Source organism: Microcebus murinus, chromosome 10, assembly GCF_040939455.1.
Source record: "Microcebus murinus isolate Inina chromosome 10, M.murinus_Inina_mat1.0, whole genome shotgun sequence".
Lineage (NCBI taxonomy): Eukaryota > Metazoa > Chordata > Mammalia > Primates > Cheirogaleidae > Microcebus > Microcebus murinus.
This window is the reverse complement of record NC_134113.1, coordinates 39634985-39660143: the sequence shown is the minus strand read 5'-3', so window position 1 is coordinate 39660143 and position 25159 is coordinate 39634985. Positions and strand designations below refer to the sequence as shown.

Here is a 25159-nt window from a genome sequence, read left to right as displayed (position 1 = left end):
CCAAAATTACTTGTACTGTGTAATAATTTGATATTAAAGAAAAAGAAGAAGAAATGAAGATGTTTTCAGACATATAACAGCAGGAAGAATTCATGATTGGCTGGTCTACACTCTCAGAAATGTTAAAGAAAGTAGATCAAGCAGAAGAAAAATGATACTTGATGGAAACCTACATCTACAAAAAGGAATGACAAGCACTGGAAATGGTAACTATATGGGTAGACAAAAAAATTTTTTCTTCTTGTAATCACTTTAAAAGACAACTATTTAAAGCAAAAATAACAACCATGCACTATGAGGTATATAACATATACAGCAGTAAAATGTTTGACAACAATAGCACAAAGGCCAGGCAAGGAGAAATAATAGTATCTTATTGTAAGGTTCTAATATATGTAGTATCACTTGAAAGTAGACTGACAAATTAAAGATGCACATTATAGACCATAAAGCAACTGTTAAAATAACAAAACAGAGTTATAGCCAAAAAAAAAAGTTATAGCCAGTAAGCCAAAAAAGGAGATGCAACGGAAGCATAAAAAATAATATATCCAAAAGAAAGAAAAAGAGGAAAAAGAAACAATGAGCAAATGGAACAAATGGTATACAAATAGCAAGATGATGGATTAAAATCCAAACACATCAAGAATCACATTAAATGTAAATGGTCTAAACCAGTGGTACCCAACCTTTTTGGCACCAGAGAGTTTCATGGAAGAGAATTTTTCCACAAACAGGGGTCAGGGTTGGGGGGTGGGATGGGGATGGTTTCGGAATGATTTTTTAAGCACATTGCATTTATTGTGTACCTTATTTCTATCATTATTACATTGTAAGACATAATGAAATAAATATAAAACTCACTGTGATGCAAAATCTAGTGCCACCACTGATCTGACCAGAGGTGGCGCTCAGGCCATGATACGAGTGATAGCTCCGCTTGCTGGCCCACCACTCACCTCCTGCTATGCGCCCATTTCTAACAGGCCACAGACCCGCACCAGTCTGTGGCCCAGGGGTTGGGGACAGCAGGTCTAAACAACCCAATTGAAGATCAGAAATTGTCAGATTAGATTAAAAAAAACAACTCAACTATATACTGCCCACCAGAAACTCACCTTAAATATAGATGCAAATTGTTTAAGAGCAAAAAAGGTGAACAATATATACCATGCTAATTAATCAAAAGAAAGCTGAAGTGACTATATTACTATCAGATGAAGTAGATTTCAGAGCACAGATTATATCACCAGAAATAAGGAGGGTCATTTCATAATGAAAAAAAGGGTCAGCTCATCAAGACACAGTGATTCTATGCAGACAGAGCTCATGACAGTTTCAAGATACATGGAAAACTTGATAGAACTGCATGAAAAAATAGACAAATCTGCAACTATAATCAAAGATTTCAACGTCCATCTATCAATAACTGATAGAACAAGTAGACATAAAATCAGTAAGGCTATAAAAGAATTTAAAAATACTATAAGCCAACTTGACTTAGTTGTCATTTATGGAACATTCCACTCAACAACAGAATACACATTCATGAAATATTTATCAAGATGGTCCATATCTGTACCATGAAACAAATCTCAATAAATTTAAGACTATCAAATTATACAAAGTATGTTTTCTGATCACATGGAATGAAATTAGAAATCAATAAGAAAAAGATTACCTAGAAAACTCTCAGAATATTTGAAAACTATAACATACATTTAAATATAATATGTGGGTCAAATTTTATTAGAAAAGAAAAAAAGTCTCAAATTAATGACTTCAGTTTCTTTTTTTTTTTTTTTTCAGACAGAGTCTCACTGTGTTACCCAGGCTAGAGTGAGTGCCGTGGCATCAGCCTACCTCACAACAACCTCAAATTCCTGGGCTCAAGCGATCCTCCTGCCTCAGCCTCCCGAGTAGCTGGGACTACAGGCATGCGCCACCATGTCTGGCTAATTTTTTCTCTCTATATCTTCGTTGGCCAATTAATTTCTTTCTATTTATAGTAGAGATGGGGTCTTGCTCTTGCTCAGGCTGGTTTTGAACTCCTGACCTCAAGCAATCCGCCTGCCTCGGCCTCCCAGAGTGCTAGGATTACAGGCGTGAGCCACCACGCCCGGCCAATGACTTCAGTTTCTACCATAAGAAACTAGAACAGGAGTGGCAAACCTGTGGCCATCTAGGTCCTTAAGTGTGGCCTTCTAACTGAATCCAAATTTTACAGAGCAAATCTTTTTATTTTTATTAATATATTCTTGTTCATCTTTTATATTTGTATTTCATATTTAAAAGGAACAGATTTAAAATACCAAAGAATAAAGTAAGTTTCAGTGAAATAATCCTCCCAGATTGACTAGCACAGCTAGAACATTAGTAAGCCATAAATGCTAAATTGATGGCTGCTATGCTTATAATTTAGTTCTAATTTCTCCTGCATGATTGGTACCACTACAGGCTGGTTGGCGAGAGTTTATGGGGGTCAAGCATGCCAGACTGTTATCAGCTTTCGACAATGCTGCACTGTGTTTCTGTTTGAAGTGGAATTTGTGAACAGTTACACAGCTCACAGTATTTTTTAATTCTGTCTGCTTACTAGCCCATCATGTTGAAGAAGACCAAGAGAATGCTGAAGGAATTAAACAGATTTTTTTAATGAGTGGAAATTGCAATATTCTCTTGTTTCTTCTAAAGATAAGACAATTTGTTTGCTTTGTGATGCTGCAATATCAACAGTAAAGAAATTCAATGCTCATTGCATTATAACACCATAAGGACAACAAATACTTTAGAGGGAGAGGCAGGAAGGGTTGTACTGCAGAAATTAAAAGATGAAAAGCATAGACAATTCTTTTAAGCAGCAATAAAACCTGGGAATAATGCCACTGAGGCAACTTATAAAGTAGCTTATATACTTGGGAAAAAAAGGGAAGCCATTCAGTGGTATAGAAATTGTGAAAGAATGCATTGTCAAAACTGTAGGATGCTTAGACCATGATAATGTTTCAATACAAATGACTGCCTCTTACAAAGAGAACCATAACTGATCAGCAGCATGAATTAGTCTTCAACTTAACTGAATAACTTCATGCAATACTTCAAAAGTATATATTATTCAATCACTTTGGATGAATCAACTTGATACTACTGACTCAGTGTAGATTTTATACTTCATTCAGGTCATAACAGAAGATTTTCTTTGTTTTTAAGAGTTACTCACTTTGGGCACTCTTGTGAACAGAACACAGGGATTGCAGGTATGGAATCTGTGAATCATGAGGATTGACTATATCTGATTCACTTATAAAAATATCTAGAAAACACAAACAAATATAGAGTTACAGAAAGCAGATGAGTGGTTGCCTGGGGATAGGAGTTGGGGCCCGAAGGGAGGGATTACAAAGGAGCAGGAAGTGACTTTTGAAGGTAATAAGTATGTTCATTTCCTTGACTATGATGATTATTCTACAGGTGCACACATATGCAATAGCTTATCAAATTGTAACTAACTTCCTGACATAGTTTGTATGTCACTGACCCCTCAATAATGCTGTTAAAAAGAAGAAAACACCCATGCATAAAGAACGATGCCATGCTGGTGGGAAAGGAGAAGAGGAGAGAGACATTTATGAGATTTAACTGTGAGGAACTGCTGCCTGAGGGGTGAAGGAGAGCGGATCAAGGTGACTTGATCTTCTAAACTTGGTTGCTGGGTTGATGATGACATTATTAATAACAGAACTAGGAAATACAGAGGACCAGGTTTCTGAAGGGTAGAGAAAGTAAGTTCAATTTAAGGTTCCTGACCTGGCTCCAAACTCTCTTTCCCATGTCAGATCACAGAGTTCTCTCCAACGCTGTCCCCCTGGTTGTACAACCAGGTGAATTCCCTGACTTCTCAACACCAGCTTATCTTCCCAGCTATCTTACTTCTTCCATGGCACCAACCACCTTTGAGTCCTTCCTCTCTTTTAATCTCTATGTCCAAAGACTTGTCAATTCTGCCTATCACATCCAGTCCAAAATTCTTGGCTCACTTTTGAGGCCTTCTAAAAATGTGGTCCCAACTGATCATATTGTATATCTCATTATTCTCTATCCTATGCTCTTCACTTAAATCAGGGTACTGATCTCTCCCGCATATTCTTTCATCCCTCCAAAAGCCAAAAGTCCATCAAATTTAACCTGTATCCTTTCTGAAGTCCAACAGAGCCAGTACCACCCTGTCTAGCACTTAATGGCTCTCTAACTTTCAAACCTGTGCTAATTTCCACACCTTCAACAGAAGCTCATTAACCAACTAAAGTGAGTAAGGCACTGTTCTGGGTACTATGGGATAATCAAAGAGCAATTAAGATGATGCCTGGCCTCAAATGTGGAGGGCAGCAACAACAATGCAATATCAACTCCACCAAGCACGATACTAAATTGCAGTCATTCCAAGGAGACACTCTTTGCTCTGGGCGATTGGGGAAAACTTCACGTACAAGTTGACACTCGAGCCAGATCTTGAACATTGAGTAGAATATTTTTGTGTCAAAAAGAAGAGGGCTTCACATGTGAAAGAAAAAAATAGAAGCCAAAGGCAGAGAGGCAGAAAATGGCAAAATTGTATATTTCATGCAGGCGGGGACAGTGTCACCCACATCTTAAATCTCTCATGGCATTTGGTAAAATAATCGGCAAACCGCCCACACTAAGTACTTACTGGGTTGAATTAGTTATACTTGATTTTAAGTGGTTTCATCTAGATCCTAAGTGAATAATGTGTTATAAGTGAGGTGGAGAGCGGTATCTTTTATAAGCCTGGGTTAAGTGGCACAAATTTATACCACAAACACCAAAATTGGAAGGGTAATTTAAAAATAGCTTTAATGGCTTTTTCCCAGGCAGCGAGCTGTATGTAAAACAGTTGGTGCAGTAGGATCTATTCCCTGATTACTCAGATATTACCTGTGACATAGCAGAAGATAATGTCCTATTTAATCCAGTTAAGTAAAACCTTGACATCTGTAACCTTTTAAATAAATTACAACAAAAGGTGTCCACTAAATCCACACTATATTTAGATGCAATCTTACCACATATTAGTTATCCCGTATTAGTTTTGTGATAGTTATTTGATGTCATTTTACATTATCTATAATTTCAAATAAAAACCATATTTTATTCCGCTAATGTAGAAACAACCACCAGTGTTCAAAAGAATGTCGTTTTTAATTCTCAGTCCCAAACTTCCAGGAAAAGGCTTTGGAACAAAATTTAAAAACCTAAAAAGCTATAATTTTGTAGTTACAGAAACTCCCACATACATGCTTTCAGTATTTGCCTTCCTAGTGTGTGTGAGCCAACCGGCACACACCATTTGTAGGCTAATGCTCATTCTTCCAAAAGTGAAGTCACTAGTCTAATTTTGTACGTGATGTGGGTTATGGGAAAACAAGGAGATCAGTCTCACTGGGTAGTAGATGTCTGATTTAGAGAAGGAAGTGGGGATTATCAATGAAACAGATGGCTAGCAAATGAAGCCACCTTACCGCTGGAGCTGAAGTCCACAGGCCCGATCCATTTGAAGGCTGGTTTACGGCCTCGCTCTTCTGTTACATGCACTTTCTTTATCAGCGCCAAGCTGGTCAGAACATTGGCTATATCATAGAGGCGTCGTACCTTTGCTTGAAGATATAAAACACAATTATGGTCATGCCGCCTGCGACCCCATTACATTTTTAGTTTATGTGACAGGTAACTTTTCTCAGCCACCATAAAAACCTCAAGTAGAAAGCAGTGGGGTGGGACGAGGAGACCAATGACTCTGTCATGAAATCACCCAGGATTTTATGTGTCTGCGGTGTCTGAAGACATATACCAAGGGAAGGTCAGTGTGTCATTCCATTTCCACAACTTCACACCTCTTACAAGAGGCACCTGGTGACAAGCAGGGAGCAGTGGGATTGCGAAAACATCAAGGGAGGACATGGGCTGTAATTAAAGGCTTAGTAAATGTAATTCTGCTATAGCACATCAAAAGCTTGCCCTGCAGGAGATCATGGCACCAGCTCCATCAGGCAGCTGGTCTGTGAAAATAACAGGGATTCCCCACAGCTTTCTGCCAGGTTGCACTCCTGGGCACACAGGATGCCCAGGACTCAAGGTCACAAGGTACAACTGCGCTGAAGACAGGCAGCACCTCACCTGAAATCCTGGCATTCTGGCCACTCAGTGGGAAGGGCTGGGCTGGGCTGGGCGTCCCCTGAATCTTAAGGGGTTTTGGGAGAGATACCTGCATATGCACTTACTAGAGGAAAAACTCAGAAGGGGTGGTAATACATTAAACAGGCAGGATGATGACCACAAAGTATTTTTGATTCAAGAAATCTATTTACAGGTAGGAAACCCAAGTGATCTCAATGCTAAGATTAAAAGAGTTTTGCTTATTGTCCAGAAACATCAAGCATTCACCCCAGCTGCAGCTTTCTGCTTCCCAGTCCTGACAGGGCTGGATTTTATCTAGCTATTTCACCTGCAGAGGGGCTGTAATTCCAGCTGGAAACAACAAAAAAGATAGAGAATGTTCAGCTCATGGCTTCCAGGGGCTTGAACAGGCTACCAGCAGCCCAGGGCATTTGGCTCGGCATCCAAGCTGGACGGAAGAGGAGGATGCACTAAGCATGAAGCTCAGGCACTTTCTCCCTGTCCAGCAGCCTTGACCCACCACCCTACCCTGGCCATTCCTCTGGGTCTTACCTTAGACAACTTTCATCTCCACCCTTCAGAAGAGTATGCAGGGGGTGGGGAAAAAAGGGGAAAGAAAACTCAGACATTCTGTCTTGGATGCAGCAACACTAAAGAGAAATGCAAAGTATTTCACACCCTCCCTGACTAGCGTTCTCAAGACAGCATTCTGCTTCTCACCATCCACTGTGACCGTCCAGGAAAGGCCTCTGACAGGCAAGAGGAATTCTAGTATGTGACTAACTTACCTCTCGCAGCAATGAAAACCTTTATGAGTGCAGGAAGGAGTATATGTCTCTCTCTACATATAACTTTTATCTCAGAGGTAGAAAATATCAACATATGAATCCTACCCTTTTTATGCTGACAAGTGGATTTAGGTGAAGATTCTTACTTTTAAATTTACTGTGGTCTGGGGTATCTTGGCTTTCTTCGATCAGAATTTTGGCAGCCACATCCAGAGTAACGATCTTGGTTTTAGAGACGAGGAACAGCATGACAAACTTCTGGCTCATAATTCTCAGAGACTTGTCTTTTCTACTGTTTGCTGATGCTACAAAGGGAATGAAACAAAAGCATCAAAACCTACGATTTTCTACGAGAAAGACTGCCCTTGCATTTGCCAGAACTATCTAGCTCTCCCAGCAGATGGAAAAAGCACCCTCTTTATAGGCAGAACCCTAGTGGACACACATCCCAAAAGTCAGCTCATAAAGAAATGAGCCAGATTTTCTTGTGGCTCATAAAATTACTCTAGAGTAGGTATAAACTCTGAAATGCATATTTGAAACCACTCTCAATGCTTTATACTTATACTTCATATAATAGAATCACAAGTGGCAGTTTTTCTGAAGCAACTTCTTGAAAAGATTAATGTAAGATAAAAAGACAGGGTAGGGATATAGAATTGTTTTCAGAACATCAACTCTCCTCTCAAAGGCAAGAACTCCATTTTTACTTCTCTGTATCCACAATATCTAGCTTATACCTTAAGCATAGTTGGTGCCCACCTCTCCCATTTCTTTTCAGAAACACATGAATCAATAAACTGCACATAAATAGGCTGATTATCTGTGTGCTCCTGTGGAGGGCAGGCACACTGTCCCCAACAGATGGCTGTCTTCTCTGGTTATTAGGATAAGTCTTGGCTCATGGGGTGGAACTAAAAGGCATGAGGCAGTGAATCTAATGAAAAACAAGGCCCCCTTTTCTTTCCATTCCTATTTCTTATATTTGCAAGTGAAATGTGAGTGTGATACTTGTACTTTGTCATCTAAGCAACAGGGAGGAGGGTAAGAATGAAGAAGATCAATGACTGAAAGAAGAGGATAAATATGAGTTGGAAGGGAAGGACAATGCAGACAGGAATCAAAATTTCTGCCCCCAGTGAAAGCAGGGGTCGTCTGTCTTTCTTATCAGCATTTTCTGCAAATGGGGTTCTTTTACAAGTAGCCTACTCCAATATACAATTAGATAAAAGTCTTTGAAAAGATCACTTCTTCGAAGTAAATTTTACTTAATGTCTCACAAAAGAAAACAGCATGGGGCTGTCAATCTAAAGGGAGTGCCGTTAGCGAGCGAGGGTCCCAACATGCCAAACACTGGTGAACTGCCACGAGACAGGTTTCAAGGGAGGTCGAGTGGGCAGCCCAGTTGGGAGCCATCTGTCTCCCTTTCTCCAGTAGAGAGAATAAGAGGACATCTCCCTCCAGGGCTTTCAATCTGGCACTTGCCATCTTAGCAGTGAAACTCTTCTGAAGAGACCATCACTGTCTCTCTGCCATTACTCATGAGGTTACAATGGACTCACAAGAGGGATAGTCGGGCTCAGAGAAATCCAATAACTGTGCATCTTGGGACTCTGGATAGCCATCTTTTTTACGTTCTCCAAATTTATAATCCATCAGGTCTAGCTCCTTCTGCTGGAGGTATGCCATCTGCTCTTCGTATTTCTGCTCCTCTCCCAGTCTCTGGAGGTTCCTCAGGGTCTTGGGCAGGCTGTGCCGTCCATGCCAGCCATACTGATTCTTCGCCACCCGGCTGACCACATGCAGTGACTCCAGCACATTTATAATGTCATAGATACGTCTCCTCTCCACACCTGTTTCAAAAACAGAAGCCAACAGACTTCACGCAGATGAACGTTTTTAAGTATAAATTAAAAACTGTGGACCGTGCCTGTGAACTACTTTGCATAATGACCACCAATGTAATGTCCAGCAAGTGTAGATGCTCAATAAGTTCAACCTGTAAGGATGGAAGCAACAAATTATTTTTCCTTTTCCTTCTTGGGATCCAACCCTCAAAAAGATCTAGGATAAATCACATGAGGTGTGACTGTACCACTGTACTCCAGCCTGGGCAACAGAGTAAGAGCAAGATCCCATCTTTTAAAAAAAAAATAAGTATTGGCCAGGCACAGTGGCTCATACCTGTATTCCTAGTACTCTGGGAGGCCAAGGTGAGAGGATCACTTGAACTCAGGAGTTTGATACCAGCCTGAGCAAGAGCGAGACCTCGTTTCTACTGAAAATAGAAAAAATTAGCTGGATGCCATGGTGTGCACCTGTAGTCCCAGCTACTTGGGAGGCTAAGGGAGGAGGATTGCTTAAGCTCAGGATTATGAGGTTGCTGTGAGCTAGGCTGATGCCATGGCACTCTAGCCTGGACGGCAGAGTGAGAGACTATCTCAAAAAAATACCCAAACAAACAAAAAACGGTATTAACAGTGGTTAAGTTTGGGGCCCTGCAGTCACACTGCCTGGATTTGAATCCCTGATCTATCCCTTACTAGCTGGGAAGTTACTTCACCTTTCTATGCCTTAGTATGTATCACATAAAATGATGAAGATTAGATGCAACCATACATGTAAAGGGTCCCCAGTTGGCATTCATTTTAAATAAATACGTTTGTAAATACTTTTTGCATGGCATTGGAGATACCGCAAATCCCTGCCAGCATTAAGAGGTCACAGTAGAAACTGATTCTAAAAATCTCATGTATGTGACTCATTGTGTTGTGAAACAGGCCCTTGGACGCATGGCCTACTTTGCTCTCATCTAAGTATCCACAGCAAAAGCCTCTAGGCATCTTGCAGGAAACCAGCCCAGCTACAAAGATGCCCTCTTTCTTTTCACTTGCCAGGAGCTGTTATATAATCAGGGCAGACTCAGTGAATGTAGCTGTTAGCTCTTCAAAGACTTAACACGAGAAATATACCAAATTACAATAAGAACTCTGGAGCTGAGAGAAGTTCTATCACATGCATGAAGAGGCCTTTCACAGTCAATCAGAACATTTCCGCTCATGACCCTGAAAGGCTGGCTACCCTCAGGAGCTCAGACGTTGGTGCCAGATGCCTGCCGGAAGGTGCTGGCAGGAGCAGTCGGCAGCCCCTTGTCCAGAACTGCCTGCTTCTTTATTCCAGTCTGTTTTCATATATTAACACATCTTGTTTAGAGTGTAACATTCTATAAACCTTCCCATTAGAAATGTCATGTGAATACAACTGAGACACCCCAGGGCCAGCCATATGCCCGCCTGTTTTGTTATTTTGTTTTTGATAACAAGCTGTTAAGTCTCCACCTAGTGGCTAGACATCCCAAGAAATGAAAATAAAAGAAGCTTCTGACCACATGGAGAGTTACAACTATGCTTAATATGCACGCTGGGAGCTCAGTAGGTGGTTTTGGTGAATACCTGCATGGTGGCTGCTTGCCTCCTCACTCACTCACCTCTTCAATCTGGACTGAATTTTAACTGTCCACTGGCTAGTGCACTAAAAAGTTCCATGTCTCAGGTCTCAAGACCCATGTGTTACTCTGGGAGCTTGCTCTGTCAGGAAGGAAACCCTGGCACTCAGTCTTCTTTTTCTTTTGTATTCAAGTAGTTCTATTAATCCTTATCATGGTTTTAAGTTATATGGTCAAGGATTTACCAGTTGTTGCTATGCTTCCCTTAGTTCCCAATGGAACTTATTAAGAACAACTCTCAGTCCAGTGCCCTCAGCTTTGCTATTTTCCATTTACTAAAGTCACTCCCAGTTTTTTAAATTCTTACCCATGATATCAATATCAAATCTACATAGCATCAGAATCTGAGAAACAGTGCAAATGAATGCTCTACACATCCTTGGTCTTATAGCTTGTACCCTGGGATGTAGCAGGGAATTTTGACTCAACCCCAAAAGACAGTTACCACTGAAATAGCTTTCAACAAGGGATCCCATTTTTCAACCTCATATGAAGGTTGAGGTTGGCATGCTCATTTGGCAGGTCTTGGTGATCAGGAGGCATTGGAGAGCTGTTGTATTGTGAAAATCCCTGGAGTTTTGATCCAGGCAGACGGAACCTGGGGATCTGCAGAATGATCTGTAGCCTATAGGGGAGTCCTCCCTGAGACCTGTAACACAGCCCTCCAATATCTAATCTTTTGTCTTCTGCAGTGACATCAGTGCAGGACCCTTGGTGGAAGCTGGATATAAGAAGGAAGTAGGCTTCATGAATCCCAAGGAGAAGGACACCAGACAATCTATCATTTTACCCTTATCTTCTGTGATTCTAGTTTCCAGCCCCATGTGCTTCACTGGCTCTTCACTATGCCTCTGCCTGGCTGGCTTACTTTCCTTTTGTTGATCAAATGCCACCAATCCTAGAACACTGTATTATATCTTTGGGTTCCATAATGGCTCCCGAACCCTAGCACTCTACTTCCTCTTCCTAGCTATAAAGGCTGATGAGACAGCTGGGGGCGGGGGACTGGACATATTCTAGTAAGAGCTGAATAGAAACTGCTTCATGTAGTAATGGGAGCTATCCATGTCAGGCAGTGACTTAGGCATGTTACAGACATTACCCCCAACTTTGCTATGTCTTTGCAAGGTAGATGCTGTAGTCTCTACACTATAGACAATAAAAGGTTAATTAACTTTTTTTTTTTTTTTTTTTTTTGAGACAGAGTCTCACTTTGTTGTCCAGGCTAGAGTGAGTGCCGTGGCGTCAGCCTAGCTCACAGCAACCTCAAACTCCTGGGCTCGAGTGATCCTTCTGCCTCAGCCTCCCGAGTAGCTGGGACTACAGGCATGCGCCACCATGCCCGGCTAATTTTTTATATATATATCAGTTGGCCAATTAATTTGTTTCTATTTATAGTAGAGACGGGGTCTCGCTCTTGCTCAGGCTGGTTTTGAACTCCTGACCTTGAGCAATCCGCCCGCCTTGGCCTCCCAAGAGCTAGGATTACAGGCGTGAGCCACAGCGCCCGGCCTAATTAACTTTTTAAAGCTCTTACAGCCTGTAAATTAAGAGAGCTGGGCTTCAAATCCAGCTTTATCTGACCCAAAGCCCAGGCCATGGCAACTCACTACCTCCTCATCATCTCGGTTTCCAACAACCAAAATCTTTTTAGCTATGAGTGTGAATAATTCAGATTAATCATCATCTACTAGGGGACATTTCTCTGGGCTATGGAAGAAGTAGAACTATGAAACAAACAAAAATTATCATCCATCATTTATTTATTTAGTTTCAGAACTTTTTTCTTTTTATTCTGTATGTAAAACCCCCCAATTTTTTATGGGGACACCCTGACATCTTCAAACCATTGCTGTTTCTACTTATTTTGTTGTCATAGCATGTCATAGCAGCAATGGTTGTCAATAGCATGTTCATCCTGGAACCAACTGCAATTCATGTCCACTGGGGGTCTCTATGCTGAAGTAACTGTATGCATATTTACAGCCACTATACCCATCCTACATTACATACTCCTGCCATGTGAACACATGTATTCCTCTTTGTTATAAGGTTCAGCTGTTTGAGTTATGTCCAAATGTGCTTTTTCTAGTTTGATGGGCTTGGTGTGAAGATCATGTATACAGTTTTAAACATAATGCTCATGCTCTCAAATCTTGCTTCAGTTGAAATGACACCAGTTCTGAGCTCCAAGAAACACTATTAAAAATCAAAAGTAGGCTATTTCTAAATATTTTTGAGTCTGTTTGAAGGAAGATAAATATAAAATATGAGATACTAGTTTGTAATGTAAGTCACATAAAAATATTGCCTCTTATGAAAATATTTTGTAAGGTTAAAAAAACTGAATTTTTGTTTGGCGCTCAGGTCTAGAAGGCTCCCTGAAATCCTATGCATAATGAAGAGAAATTCGATGATAACAAAGGAAGCTCTGCCTGCTCACCCTTTTGGAGGGCTCATGCTGCCTGAAGCCTTCGGCTTGCCCAAGGAAACCAGTTTCCCACTGTAGCTGGAGACAGGTCGGCTTGCCCAAGGAAACCAGTTTCCCACTGTAGCTGGAGACAGGCCTACAGGTAATCTCATGATACATACCAAGACTGACGGCAACTTCATCTAGGGAGATGGTAGTTTTCTCAGTTGACAAGGGATAACTTGGATAGCGAGCTAGAAACTTCTGGCACAAGAGTCCTAAACTTTTCTGTTTTCTGCTTGGCCTTTGCTTTTCAAATTCATCCACAGCACTGTCCCCAACAACAACAAGCTATAGAGGGCAGAGAGAAGGGAGGGGGGAAACATCACAGTTAACATCCTAATGGAGAAATTGCAATGGCTGGTATTGGCAAATGGGGAGGACATCTCAATCCATACCATCCTAGATTCTGGTTAAAATATACTTCCTAATATAATTTTCTGTATGTTTTACCTATTGCTTTGTCTGGGCTGAATTTTTTTCTCCTTTGTAATTTGAGGCTGAGTGTATTACTTAAAAGTTAAAAAAATGAAAAATGTAGTTATTTTTAGGCAGCTACTAGTGTGTTTGTTGAACCCCTGAAATCAGCATTGGCAGGAGCTTGTTAGAGACATAGAATCTCAGGCCTTGTCGCAGATCTGCTGCATCAGAATCTGCTCTGTCAGAAGATTCTGGGTGAGTCCTATTGACATGAAAGTTTGAGATGCACTGGCCTGCATCCTGTCACCAAATTGTTTTACATTTTACAACTGACCAAAGGTTGATGAAACTGAACTAGGGCAGTTAAATCTTATTATTATTTCTCATTTGTGAGTACACTAAACTAGTACCTTGTACCATCAAGGTACATCACTACATTCGAAAGGGGCTCCATTCAAGCCCCAAGAAAGTAAAAGACTTTTTAAAGGAAAGATATAAGGAGAAAAGTGATATGATTATCTTAATAGATTCAGAAAAAGCATTTGATAAATTTAACACTCATTCATGATTTCCAAAAATGCCCTCAGAAAATTAGGAACAGGAGAGAACTTCTTCAATGAAATAAATGTAGTCATGAAAACACAATAGGAAACATCTGTCTTAATGGGAAAAACTTGGAAACTTTCCCTTAAAATCAGGAAAATGATAAGGATGTCCACTATCATTTATTAGAGATCCCAGTAGTGCATGAGGACAGGATAAAGAAATTGAGGCACAGGGACTAGAAAGGAATAAGTAAAACCTTTCATTCTGCAGAAAATGTGATTGTTCACATAAAAAACTGAAAAGAACCTCAGACAAGTTATTAACCACTTCAGTACCAGTGGCGACTATAGTCGATAGCCACAGATGAACGCGAGACTTTAGCCAACAGCCGTGATATGAAAGCACACAGCTGAGCGTCGACTTTAGCCGGCAGCCATGATATGACTTTTCTAATTTTTTATTTATTAAAATAAAATTGTGAACATTTAAAAATAACGTAATGAAAACATATATGTATATGTTACCTATTCTGATTTACACTACAAGTAAAGTTGCCTGTAAAGTAAAACAAGCTTTCAGTGCTTTAAAGCTTTCCTCATCACACAAGAGCAAAATGGATTCGCCGTCAATGCACAGCACAAACTATCGTGCAGACTATGAGTGCCGGCTGTGGGCAAGGTTTAGTGGCTGGTGAGCGCGGTACTGAAGTGGTTAAACATAATAAGAGAATTTAACAAGGTAACTGAATATGAGACAATATATTTTAAAAAAATCAGCTGCATTCCTATACAATAGTAACAGCAAATGAATTGAAAAGACATCATTTACACAAGCAACAAGAATGATAAGGTTTTTAGGAATAAATCTAGCAAAAATCTATTTGCATAAAATACTAAAACTTAGATCTTAAAGAAGGATATTTAAAACTTAGATATACTATTTTCCTAGATAGGAAGACTCAGTACCATCATAAGGTTAATTCTTCTCAAATTAATCTACAGATTCAATGCAATTAAAATTAAATCCAGTGTAAAGTATGTATAATGGAAGAACAAAAAGCCAACAATAGCCCACACAAGCAAGAAAAATAAGTTGAGCATTCTGTTTCACCTGATATGAAGGCTAATTACAATAAGAGTATTGGGGTATATGCATAGACAAACTGGCCAACGAAACAGAAAAGAGTCCAGACACATACATACATATAAATGTAACTTTGACATATGAAAGGGTTGCACTGCCAACTGGGAGGAAGGGAAGAACTCCTGAATAAATGGTGCAGGGACACCTGATTATACAATAGAAAAACAAAGATGTATTATTCTTGAATCACAGTGTACACAAAAAGCAATTCCAAATGATTAAAGATTTAAACAAATAAAGCAAATTTTAAATGATGAAAATGTAGGAAAATAATTTTCTAACCTTGGGATAGGGAAGGATTTCTTTAAATAGTCACAAAAAACATTACCCTTAAAAGAATGAATTTATACCCTGGACTATGTTAAACTTGAGAACTTCTGTCCATCAAAAAGAAACAACATAAAGGGAAAAGACAATCACCAAACTGAAAGAGCATATATGTAACATACATAATTAATAAAAGTTCAGTATCAAGAATATATGATCAACTCCAGCAAATCAATGTGAAAAAGATTAACAACCCAGTAAAAATTGGCAAAAAATACAAACATGCATTTTATGCAAGTGGGAAAAACATGGTGCCCGGTAAACATGTGGAAGGAAGCGTAACCTCCAGAGTGACCAAGAAAAAGCAAATGAATACCACAAAAAGATATAAATTGTATACTCACTAGATTGGCAGAGATTAATAAATTTAACAATTTCAAGTGTCAGGATGTGGATCAATAAATGTTTATACATTACTGTTGGAAGCAAATAATACTTTGGAAAGCAATTTGGCATTATTTTGTGAATATTTGCATACCAGTGACCTAGCAATTCTACTACTAAGTACATACCCTAAAATGGTAGTTCTTAAATGTTTTGCTCACAGAATCCCTTTATATTCTTAAAAATGACTGAGGACCCTACAGAGCCTTTTATTTATGTAGGTTTTATCTACTGATAGTTGCTGTATTAGACATTAAAACTGAGACAGTTAAAATGTTTTGTGAGAAAAAGGTCATTTTTCTCAAATCTATTTAGCGTCTGGATTAATAGAAGAGAACTGAATTCTTGTGCTTGCTTTCATTTTCAATCTGTGGCAATGTCCACATCATATACTTACTGGAAGACTGCAGTATACACTTGGGAGAAAATGAGAGTTCAAATGGCAAATGTCTTAGTATTATGAAAATAGTTTTGACCTCATTGACCGGTAAGACTCTTTGTGGACATGAAGTCCCCAGATCACACTTTAAGAACCCCTGTCCTAGGGAACTCTTGTACATATACACCAGGAGACATACACAAGAATATCATAGCAGCATAGTTCATATTAGCCTTAAATTGTAAACTCAAACAGCTATAAATAGGAAAACAGATAAATAAGTTGTGGTGTATTCATGTAATGGAATATCCCATAGCAATGAAAATGAAAGAACCACAGCTACAGGCAAAAATGCAAATGAATCTTAATGAAGTATGTTGATTGAAAAAAGCAAGTCTCAGAAGATTGTACACTGCATATAGTTTCAATTTTACAAAGCCTAAGGACCAAACCAAACCAAACTAAACAAATCTATGCAATACACTATACAGGAACATGATAAATACAAATTCAGGAGAGTGGATGCTCTGTCAGGGAGGCAGATGTCAATTAATAGTATTGTTCTGGCTTTTGGGCTGAGAGATAGATTTATGGGGGTTAAATGTATTATTGCATAGGGTAAGTATATTTTATATGATCAAATAGTGTATCAAATGGTAATAAAGGCCAATTTTTAAAAGATATTAAAAGCCTGTTTTATGGCCACTCAAATTTAAGGTATTTATTTCCAAGTAGTACTGAACATTTCTAGTGACTGATCAGTTAAAATCTCCTTATAAAGCTTGGATACAAAACCCAAAAATTTAGTTTTAGGGCCATGTTAAACAACTAGTTCTATCAAAATAAGATATCAATAACATCACGTTATGAAAGAGGTCAGTAACAATTCCCATTGGGTGATTTTCACTTTGCTATATTTTTGTCGAGAAAATTACAAAAGAAAACACCTAATATTTATATGCTTTTGACAGCAAAAAGCACACTTAATTTTATTTAGTTTTTAGAATAAAAGCTAATAAAACCAAGGCAGGTACCATGATTCCCATTTTACAGATGAGTAAACTGAGGTGCAGAGACCCTGAGTGGTTTCCCCCAGCCACCTAGCTAGTGATTTTAACCCAAGGCCTCTAAAACCAAGCTCCTTGTGCTTCTAACATTAAATATAAAATATAAAGGAAGTGAAGAATAAACAAGACTTAAAAAAGGAATTATAAATTTTTTTGGCTTTAAGCATGTAAAAACTTCTCTCAAAACTGTATGATTTGTGTTTAGTTACATGAAACAATCTGTTAGTTCTATCACTCCAATGATATATATAGTGGATTAAATTAATTTTGTTTTATTAATTTTAAGTTATAATTCAGGACATTTTTTTCTCTTATCTCCTCCCAATTTCTTCGTTTTGGCAATTTTTATAGCTTAAAAAAATCCACCAAAAGGAGAAAAAATAGCTAAGAACACCCAAATCTGCAAGAAACTTCTTACCAAGTCTGGGAAAAAGTTTGATGAAAGAGTGAAAATCATTGACCATTGAATTTTTTAAAAAGTGTAAATATGCTGCTTATTTGTCAATAGCTCCGGTTCCCCACAGGACAGGGAATTCAAAGATGGCTTAACTTTAGTAAAACCCCAAACTAACAAACTGAACATATATGAGAATGGAATTTCCCAAATCTAAAATATTTAGATTAATACCACCTTTAAAATGTGAGCAAAATTATAATTCACAGTAGCATTTAAAGAAATCCAAATTCCTTCATTAAATCAAAATTATTAAATATTATTACTTAAAAAATATTTTATCATTTTTAAATGTGTTCTGGTCCAGGGAGTATCATACAGAAGAGAAGAAAGCATTCATCATGAAAAATAGGATACAGAGCAAGAATTCTGCTATAAATAAAAAGATAATTCAGTTTAATACTGCTTTTGGCTCAATAAGAGCTGAAAAATTGAGAATTTTTAATAATCAAGTAATATTTTGTAAGTTCTATAAAAGCCTTGAGGAGCACAGCCTGTTTACCTGTATAGAGTCTGTAAATGCATTATCCTTATTTTCAATGCGTCGGAAAAGTCCCTTTTTCTTCTCCCGGTCCCTTATGTCTGGGCTGGCGGCACTAATGAGCATCTTCAGGTTAGCTGTGGGTGTCCACGGTTCTGTTTGCTGTCTGTCGACAGGCTTAACTGGAGTAATGGGATTTCTCTCTGGACTGAAGATTTTTTGCTTCGATAAGTCAATTGGTTCATTTTTTATTGGTGTCTTCGGGGCCATTCTTGATGGATCAACAAATATATTTTCCTATTTTAAAACAGAGACCTTTTAGCAAGAGCGAGAAAGGGCAGGTGTCAGCTAAGAGTACACTTTGTTCCCACCTTTCACTAATACTCGAAAATACAAATAGGACCATATGTTGGGCTGAAAAGTATCGGGATAGGACTAATGAAAATTAGACAGAAGGCTTCAAGGGAATTGAAGAGTGGTTCCAATGAGAAATAGACTATAATCTACTCTTCCTTTAAAATATATTTTTCGTGGAATCTCTGTGAGAGATGTCATAAATGTATGTCACTCGTAATAGTTGGGGCTGATGAAGGCCAATGTGGTTGAGTCCATATTGCTTCTAAGTGCCACCTTTTTAAAAACACTATTTACAAGTTTGCATTAACTAGTGAAGAGCAATTATGCTTTTCTAGTTCAATGTTCACTAGTGCTAATAGAGCAATTAACAGCAGGACCAGTTAATGGAAGAACGTCTAGCAAAATACAATATTTTAAGCCAACCTAGTAATATTCTCCTAGAGCAGTGCTTCTCCCACATATTGATCATATTGATATGTGATCTTACTTCATAGGACTACTATGCAACTCCCACCAGATGTGACTTGCCATTTGAGTTTGTCACTCAAACTGGCTTGTTCAACAAAGGACCACTGATCATAGGCTTAGATGTCCTGGTGGCAATATCAACTTGCTACTGAGGTTTCTAAGTGCTTAACTCCCAAGTTCTGTTAACTTTTTTGTAGCCTGATAATAGTTTGTGGAAAAGCACCTGTCCTCAGACCACACTTTGAGTAGATGATCCTCAATAATTGTAAGAAAAGATTAATGATTTCCCCATTATGAAAAAGGGGTAAATATATAGAATCCACATTTAGAACTATCAAGTAATTAAAACAAATTCCTCTAAAATAAGTTTCAAAATATTCAAAACAGAATTCAGAATAAGAGAATTCAATAATTCAATATTCAATATTCAAGAACCGGAAGATTCTGCTTTTCCTGTGGGATTCCTTTCCAGTCAACAGTGTCTTACATGATTTTGAAGGTAGATGAGTTAAATATCTGTCACTCAATCTCCTGCACACACACCACTCTAAAGCTACTACATGCGTGCATTTTGGCTGAGCAGTGATTTACAGAACGTGCTTTCCTATAAATGATTAAGATGTGAAGAGGTAAAAGATTGTTTGGGAGAAACTGGAGTTTGTGTAAACAGAGCAAATCTTATTCCTTGCATCAGCAGAAGCTGCGAGCTAGCCATGATAACGTTCTGTCCCAGCATAACAGGAAGGAAGGGAGTGGATGGGTGTGGGGATTTCTCATGCCACAGCAGCAGTAAACACCCAGCCCAGAGCGCTGCATCCACTAACCTCCTTTAACAAGTCCCTGCTGGCATGCCAGTCTGATGAAGGCTTCCACAAGTGAAATTACCGAGCGTTTACTATATCACGCCCTGTTTCATGTACCTTGCACGTATTAAGTCCTCATCCAATCCTGTGACATAGGTCCTATTATTTTTCCAGTTTACAGATGAAGAAACTGAGGCACCAAAAGGTCAATAACTTGCCTGAGGTCACACATGACCTCATTCAATGTAAAAATCATTGGTATGTAAGAAACGGCTGAAAGCAGATGGTTCTGAATTCTGCATTTAAAAATGAGCATGTCCTGGGTGCAAGTTGGGAGGAAGTTATCTTTTTCACAACTCCAACTAAAGGTACCCAGCAGGCCCCAGCAGGCCGTGATGCCCACAAGCAGCTAGGCAGAGGCAGGATGGGGAAGTAGTTATGCACAAAACTACCTGACGCCAGCTGACCTGACTCTACTACTTATCAGCAGTGTGAGTGTGACAAGTTCCTGCACCTCACTATATTTTATTTCTCTCAACTGAAAATGAAGTTCATAAAAATGCCCACCTCAAGGGTTAGAAAAATAGTTCCTGGCCTACAGTGAGTGCTCAATAAAACTTTGCTTTATCTTTTCCCTCTTTCCTATTCTTTATTGCCATTCATTCTGGCACTTTGAGATAATACACTACAGCACATGGTATTGCTATTTTATTTCCTGGATGTGTGTCTTGTCGCAATGACACTATGCATTTGGAGTGGTCAAGGGGCAAGTTCCACATGTGTTATTCATCCCAATTTTGGGCACAATGTCTTGCCCATTACAGGTGCTCAAAGAACACTGTGTCTTGATTATCTGGTTATTCCAAAAGGTGTCCTCTTGGTAGAAGGTGTGGTTCAGACATGCTGAGTAGACAGAGATTTACTTGCCTTCGATATTGCTTACACAGTATCTGTCCTCATTGGAATGATGAGTTCCTACTTTTTCCCTTGCAAGGGAGCAACTCAGAATGATGATTTATTTATATACTTTGATATATTTTCACTGCAGTTTGATGAAAAGGAGGGGAGTTAGGTCAAGTGGTAGGTTATGATCATACTACACCTATTAATACATCAAAAAAAAAAAAAGCCAAGCAAATTGTTTTCTAAGGTCTACAGTGGGCAGAAAGTTAATTGTAATCTGGTCACACCCTGCTTCATCCATCTGTTTATCCTGCTATCCTGACATTTATAGGGAAGTGATAAGGGGACTGGAATGGAGACTTATAAAGCTGATTTGTGTCTCACCTCTTTTTGTATCTTTTTGATCCATGGACAAATCGTTCATTCTGTCTGAGCCCAAGTTGCCATATGCATAAAATGAGGGATTCAGACTAAAGTATTTATCTCCAAAGTTTTTTTAGCAATGCTGCCCAGCTGTTTAGTGGACACTAGGATGCACCCGGATCTCTCTAGAAATGAATGACTCATTTCCCCAGCTACTGGAAGTAATGCCAATATTAAACCCTTAACCAGACTGGAAGAGGGCTGACTCATCCAGCATCATAATCCCTCCTGGGATGCCTAGCTTGTACTCACTAGCTGATGGAAATAGCAATAACCTGTAAAAGTCTGGCCTCCTTGCCCCTACCAGGAGGTCATTCTAGAACTCTCCATAGGGTAACTCAGATATTTGGGTCCCTGAAAGTCTCTCTGGTAACTGACGGTACGGCCTGCATCAAATTCATTTTTGGGTTATCACTGTGATTCAGTACAATATGAAGAATATGTGCCGATGGATGTTTTTCAGAAACCCAACAGGGGAGGTGCTATACATTAACTCCAATTAATGGCAGAACAAAATGGCCTTAGGGAGGTTATGAGACTCATTAAACCACCATATCCTTAGCATCTGAAACATACATATTTGTTGAAAGATCTTATAAATATGTATGTTTGTTAAATAGTTAATAAATGGAAAAGCAAGAAATCAAACTCATGACCTTGTGACTCCAAACCCCATGTTCTCATCATCCCTAAAATCTCCTCCTTTACTTCCTAGCAACATGAAAAAGACACTAGCTCCTAGCATCTCTGCAGAAGGACTCTGTTCTCATCTCTTGTCTTCTCTTTGAGGTGATATGATCCTTGCTCATACAATTCTATTTCAAACATATTAGCCACTTGCCCAGTCTCTTTTGAGTTTTTTTCCAAACCCATTACAATGTAAAAGCTCAACTGGACACAGCACTTACTGATGATAGAGGAGAAGGGTCCTTGTTGAAGGCACTTGATAAAAGTCATTGACCCAGAAGGACAGAAGTGGAGTACTGACTTAGACTTTATATAAATGTACATTTACACATTCTTTCAAGGCTTAGTTAAGATGGAAAGGCATTAAATTTGTGGGTGGAAGACATGAACAGAAACATGTTCCAATTGACAGCAGTCGGGTTCATTACTATCCACAGTTTCAGGCATCCACTTGGCATCTTGGAAGATATCCCCTGCGGATAAGGGGGACTACTGTACTTTTTTTCCTAACAAAAATAAATCAAAATGCTGAACAAACAAACAAAAAAAATCCCTACATGGAAAAGCACACAATTTCACATGTATTCAAAATTAATGAGTGTCAAGGCCCTTTTCTTCAAGGCCCATTTAACAGGTGCTTCACAACCAGGTGGTTTCCTGGTTGATGTTAAGCCTTGATGCCCAAGGAAGTTGCTACTCTCAGGTTTATATCCAAAGTTTCTAAAACTGGGTTTGTTAAATCTATTTGCCTCTGACTAAAAATGCTCAGATAGTTTAGAATCGTTACTGCCAGTTAACTTTTTAACATTTCTTGAAGACATCACTTCAGTCTTACAAATCACAAGGGGTGCAAAAAGGGAGAGAATGGCTCAGTAGCATGCACAGAAATGCTATCAGTAGCACTGTAAAATATTCAGAGTATGTTGGTGGGCTGAGTTACTTTTTCTCCCTATATGGTAGGCACAGGTCATTCTCTTGGGTGAATGGAACAGCCTCTAGGAACTGGTTCATTGTTATGAAGACATTTTACAGCACCTTAATAATCCAGCATTTGAAACTACAAAAGTCTATTTTCCTGAGAACTGAGACTTAACATTCCTACAGAGCATTAGCTAAACTACCCTTGACAACCGTCTTACAAATTTTTGATTGCTGTGTCCAGCATCTCTTACATAATTGGTTCCAACATTACATCTAACCTAGCCTCTCTTTCCATAGCTCAATGACTGAGAGTACAATTGTAACAATAATGATGTGGATGACTCCATTTTTAAAAAAGTATGTTTCTACAATGTTCATCAAAATTGATTATGATGTTTATAAGACAAATACAAGTAGCATGTTGGAACACTTAATTGGATTAGGTATCATCATCCTTATTATGCTAGAGATTAAGGTATTTATGTGTGCTTACCTTTTGTGCATTTTCTCCATCTTCAATTGCAAAATCTAACCTGGACTGCCTGGGGTTGATCAGGTCTTTTAGTGTTAAACAATTTACCTCCATCTGTAATGCACATTAGAAAATGATCGTATAATTAGATATTTTTTTCTCCCAACAAAATACCTATGTATTTATTACTTGTTTGTGAACATGAACTTCCCCTTCCCCAAACATGTCCTGGGAATTTCCAGGAATGTAGCCGCCTTCCAACCCTCTCTAAAACGCACATGAACAAACACACTTAAAATGTACTTAGTAATTACTGAAAATCTGGGAAGAAAAAAAAATCAACAAAAATAGTAATTCTTAATGAAAAAGGCTACAGGGCAAAATAAAGTTACCGAGTCAGGAGGGTGTTGGTCAAATCTGTCAGAAAGTACAGGGTCTCCCAGGTCAGTTAATTTTGGCGCAAAGAACTGGGAGGAATTCGGCTTTGAGGGGGTTTGAATCAGAGGAGAGGGAAACCTGATCGCTAGACCAAACCCACTCAGAGCTTAGCACAGCCCTTTCTCAGGCCTCCAGGCAGACCCCCAAAATAAATTCTTCCAATGAAACCCCTAAATCGTGGGCAAGGGCGAGTCCCCTCTCCTGTCCGGCTGGAGGAAAAGCTGGATCCGGCACAGCCCCCGAGCACCCGGTGCCGCAACGATAACACCTCGATCTCCCGCCAGCCGGGGGAGCGGAGGGGTCGTAGGCTGGCAGCCGGGGTCCCCTCACCCCCAATTCCCGCCCCGCCACCAGCGCCGGGGCCGCACGCTTACTTACTCCCGCTTTGCGAAGGAGGCTTCCTGCCTCCACCCGGACCTCCACCGCGCCACACTGATGCGGGAAGGGGGTGAGGCGCTCAGCAGCCTGGCGGCGACATCGGGAGGGTAGAGCGAGGCGCGCAGATCCTCGCGCCAAGTGCCCTGGGCTGGCGGGGACCAGACAGCCTCCGGGCAGCGCCAGCGTTCCGAAGCCCCGAGCGCGGCTCCAGCCGGGATCGCTATCCCCGCTAAAACACCTCCTCTGGCGCCTTGAGACCGAATTTGAGAATCCACCAATCAGCTGCGGCCGGCGGGGCGGCCCCGGCCAATCGCGCGGCCGCATGGCCCGGGCTCTCCGCCCCTCGGAGTCTTGGCGCTCTGGGCCGCGCGTTTTGCCCTCACCCGCCCAATTGTTGCGGCCTCAGTCCCCCTCCCCCTTCCGGGTACCTGGAAACCTCGGACCCGGGAGCCAATTCCTGCGGAGGACGCGCGCCCGGGCGGGGCCGCGGGAAGCCAAGGTGGGGGCGGCGCGGGGCCGCTGCAGGAGGAAGAGGAGGAGGTGGAGGACTCTTTTGTTATGCATAAAAGACCCGCCCAGGACCCCGCCGCTTGCCGCGCCCGGGGACCGCGGGCACAGCCAGGGGAGGGGAAAGCAGATGGAGTTTGGAAAAACGATATACGCGCTCTGGATGCTGCCGCCGCCACGCCTTTCCCCACGCCGCACCTCCTAGTAACCTGCGCGGAAGCGGAGTTGTTCAGACTTGCTGGGGCAAACTTCCTAACACCGGGACGCTGGCGTGACACGTGAACCATGGTTACCGCTCTGTGCTGCGAGCAGATGGCACGCCAGTTAGCCCTGGAAACCAGACTGGAAGCCAAACCCATTTTTTTCCCTTAGCTTTTTTTTTTTTTTTGCAAATCCGGAAATGTTTCTTGATGCTCCCTTTTCGGAATATCGCAAATAATTAGGAAGGAAAAAGCCTTATCTTTTAAAAAAGCAATTCTTTGCAATATGGACTGGCATTGAGGAAACAGTTGAGAAAATTTCCTCAACATTCTGATTTGTATAAAATTTTTCACTTTCTTTAACTTTAGTTTCATATTTAAATTACGAATGTTGGTAGAGACAGTTTTTTTTTTTAGAAACTATTGTTTAGAACACTTTTAGATTT

At 40.0% G+C, this 25159-nt stretch overlaps 1 protein-coding gene across 1 annotated transcript in view; it reads right to left on the bottom strand.

The window, feature by feature from the left end:
• E2F7 (E2F transcription factor 7) overlaps positions 1 to 24231 on the bottom strand; it is a 40042-nt gene extending 15811 nt beyond the window's left edge. Inside the window, exons 1-7 of the mRNA XM_020287969.2 lie at positions 24007 to 24231; positions 23212 to 23304; positions 18178 to 18453; positions 13078 to 13246; positions 8543 to 8833; positions 7127 to 7285; positions 5538 to 5672 (exon numbers count right to left, since the gene is read on the bottom strand). Of these exons, the coding sequence (XP_020143558.1) occupies positions 5538 to 5672; positions 7127 to 7285; positions 8543 to 8833; positions 13078 to 13246; positions 18178 to 18453; positions 23212 to 23304 (1123 nt within the window). The 5' untranslated portion in view covers positions 24007 to 24231. The remainder of the gene's footprint in view (positions 1 to 5537; positions 5673 to 7126; positions 7286 to 8542; positions 8834 to 13077; positions 13247 to 18177; positions 18454 to 23211; positions 23305 to 24006) is intronic.
• Positions 24232 to 25159: the final 928 nt, after the last annotated feature.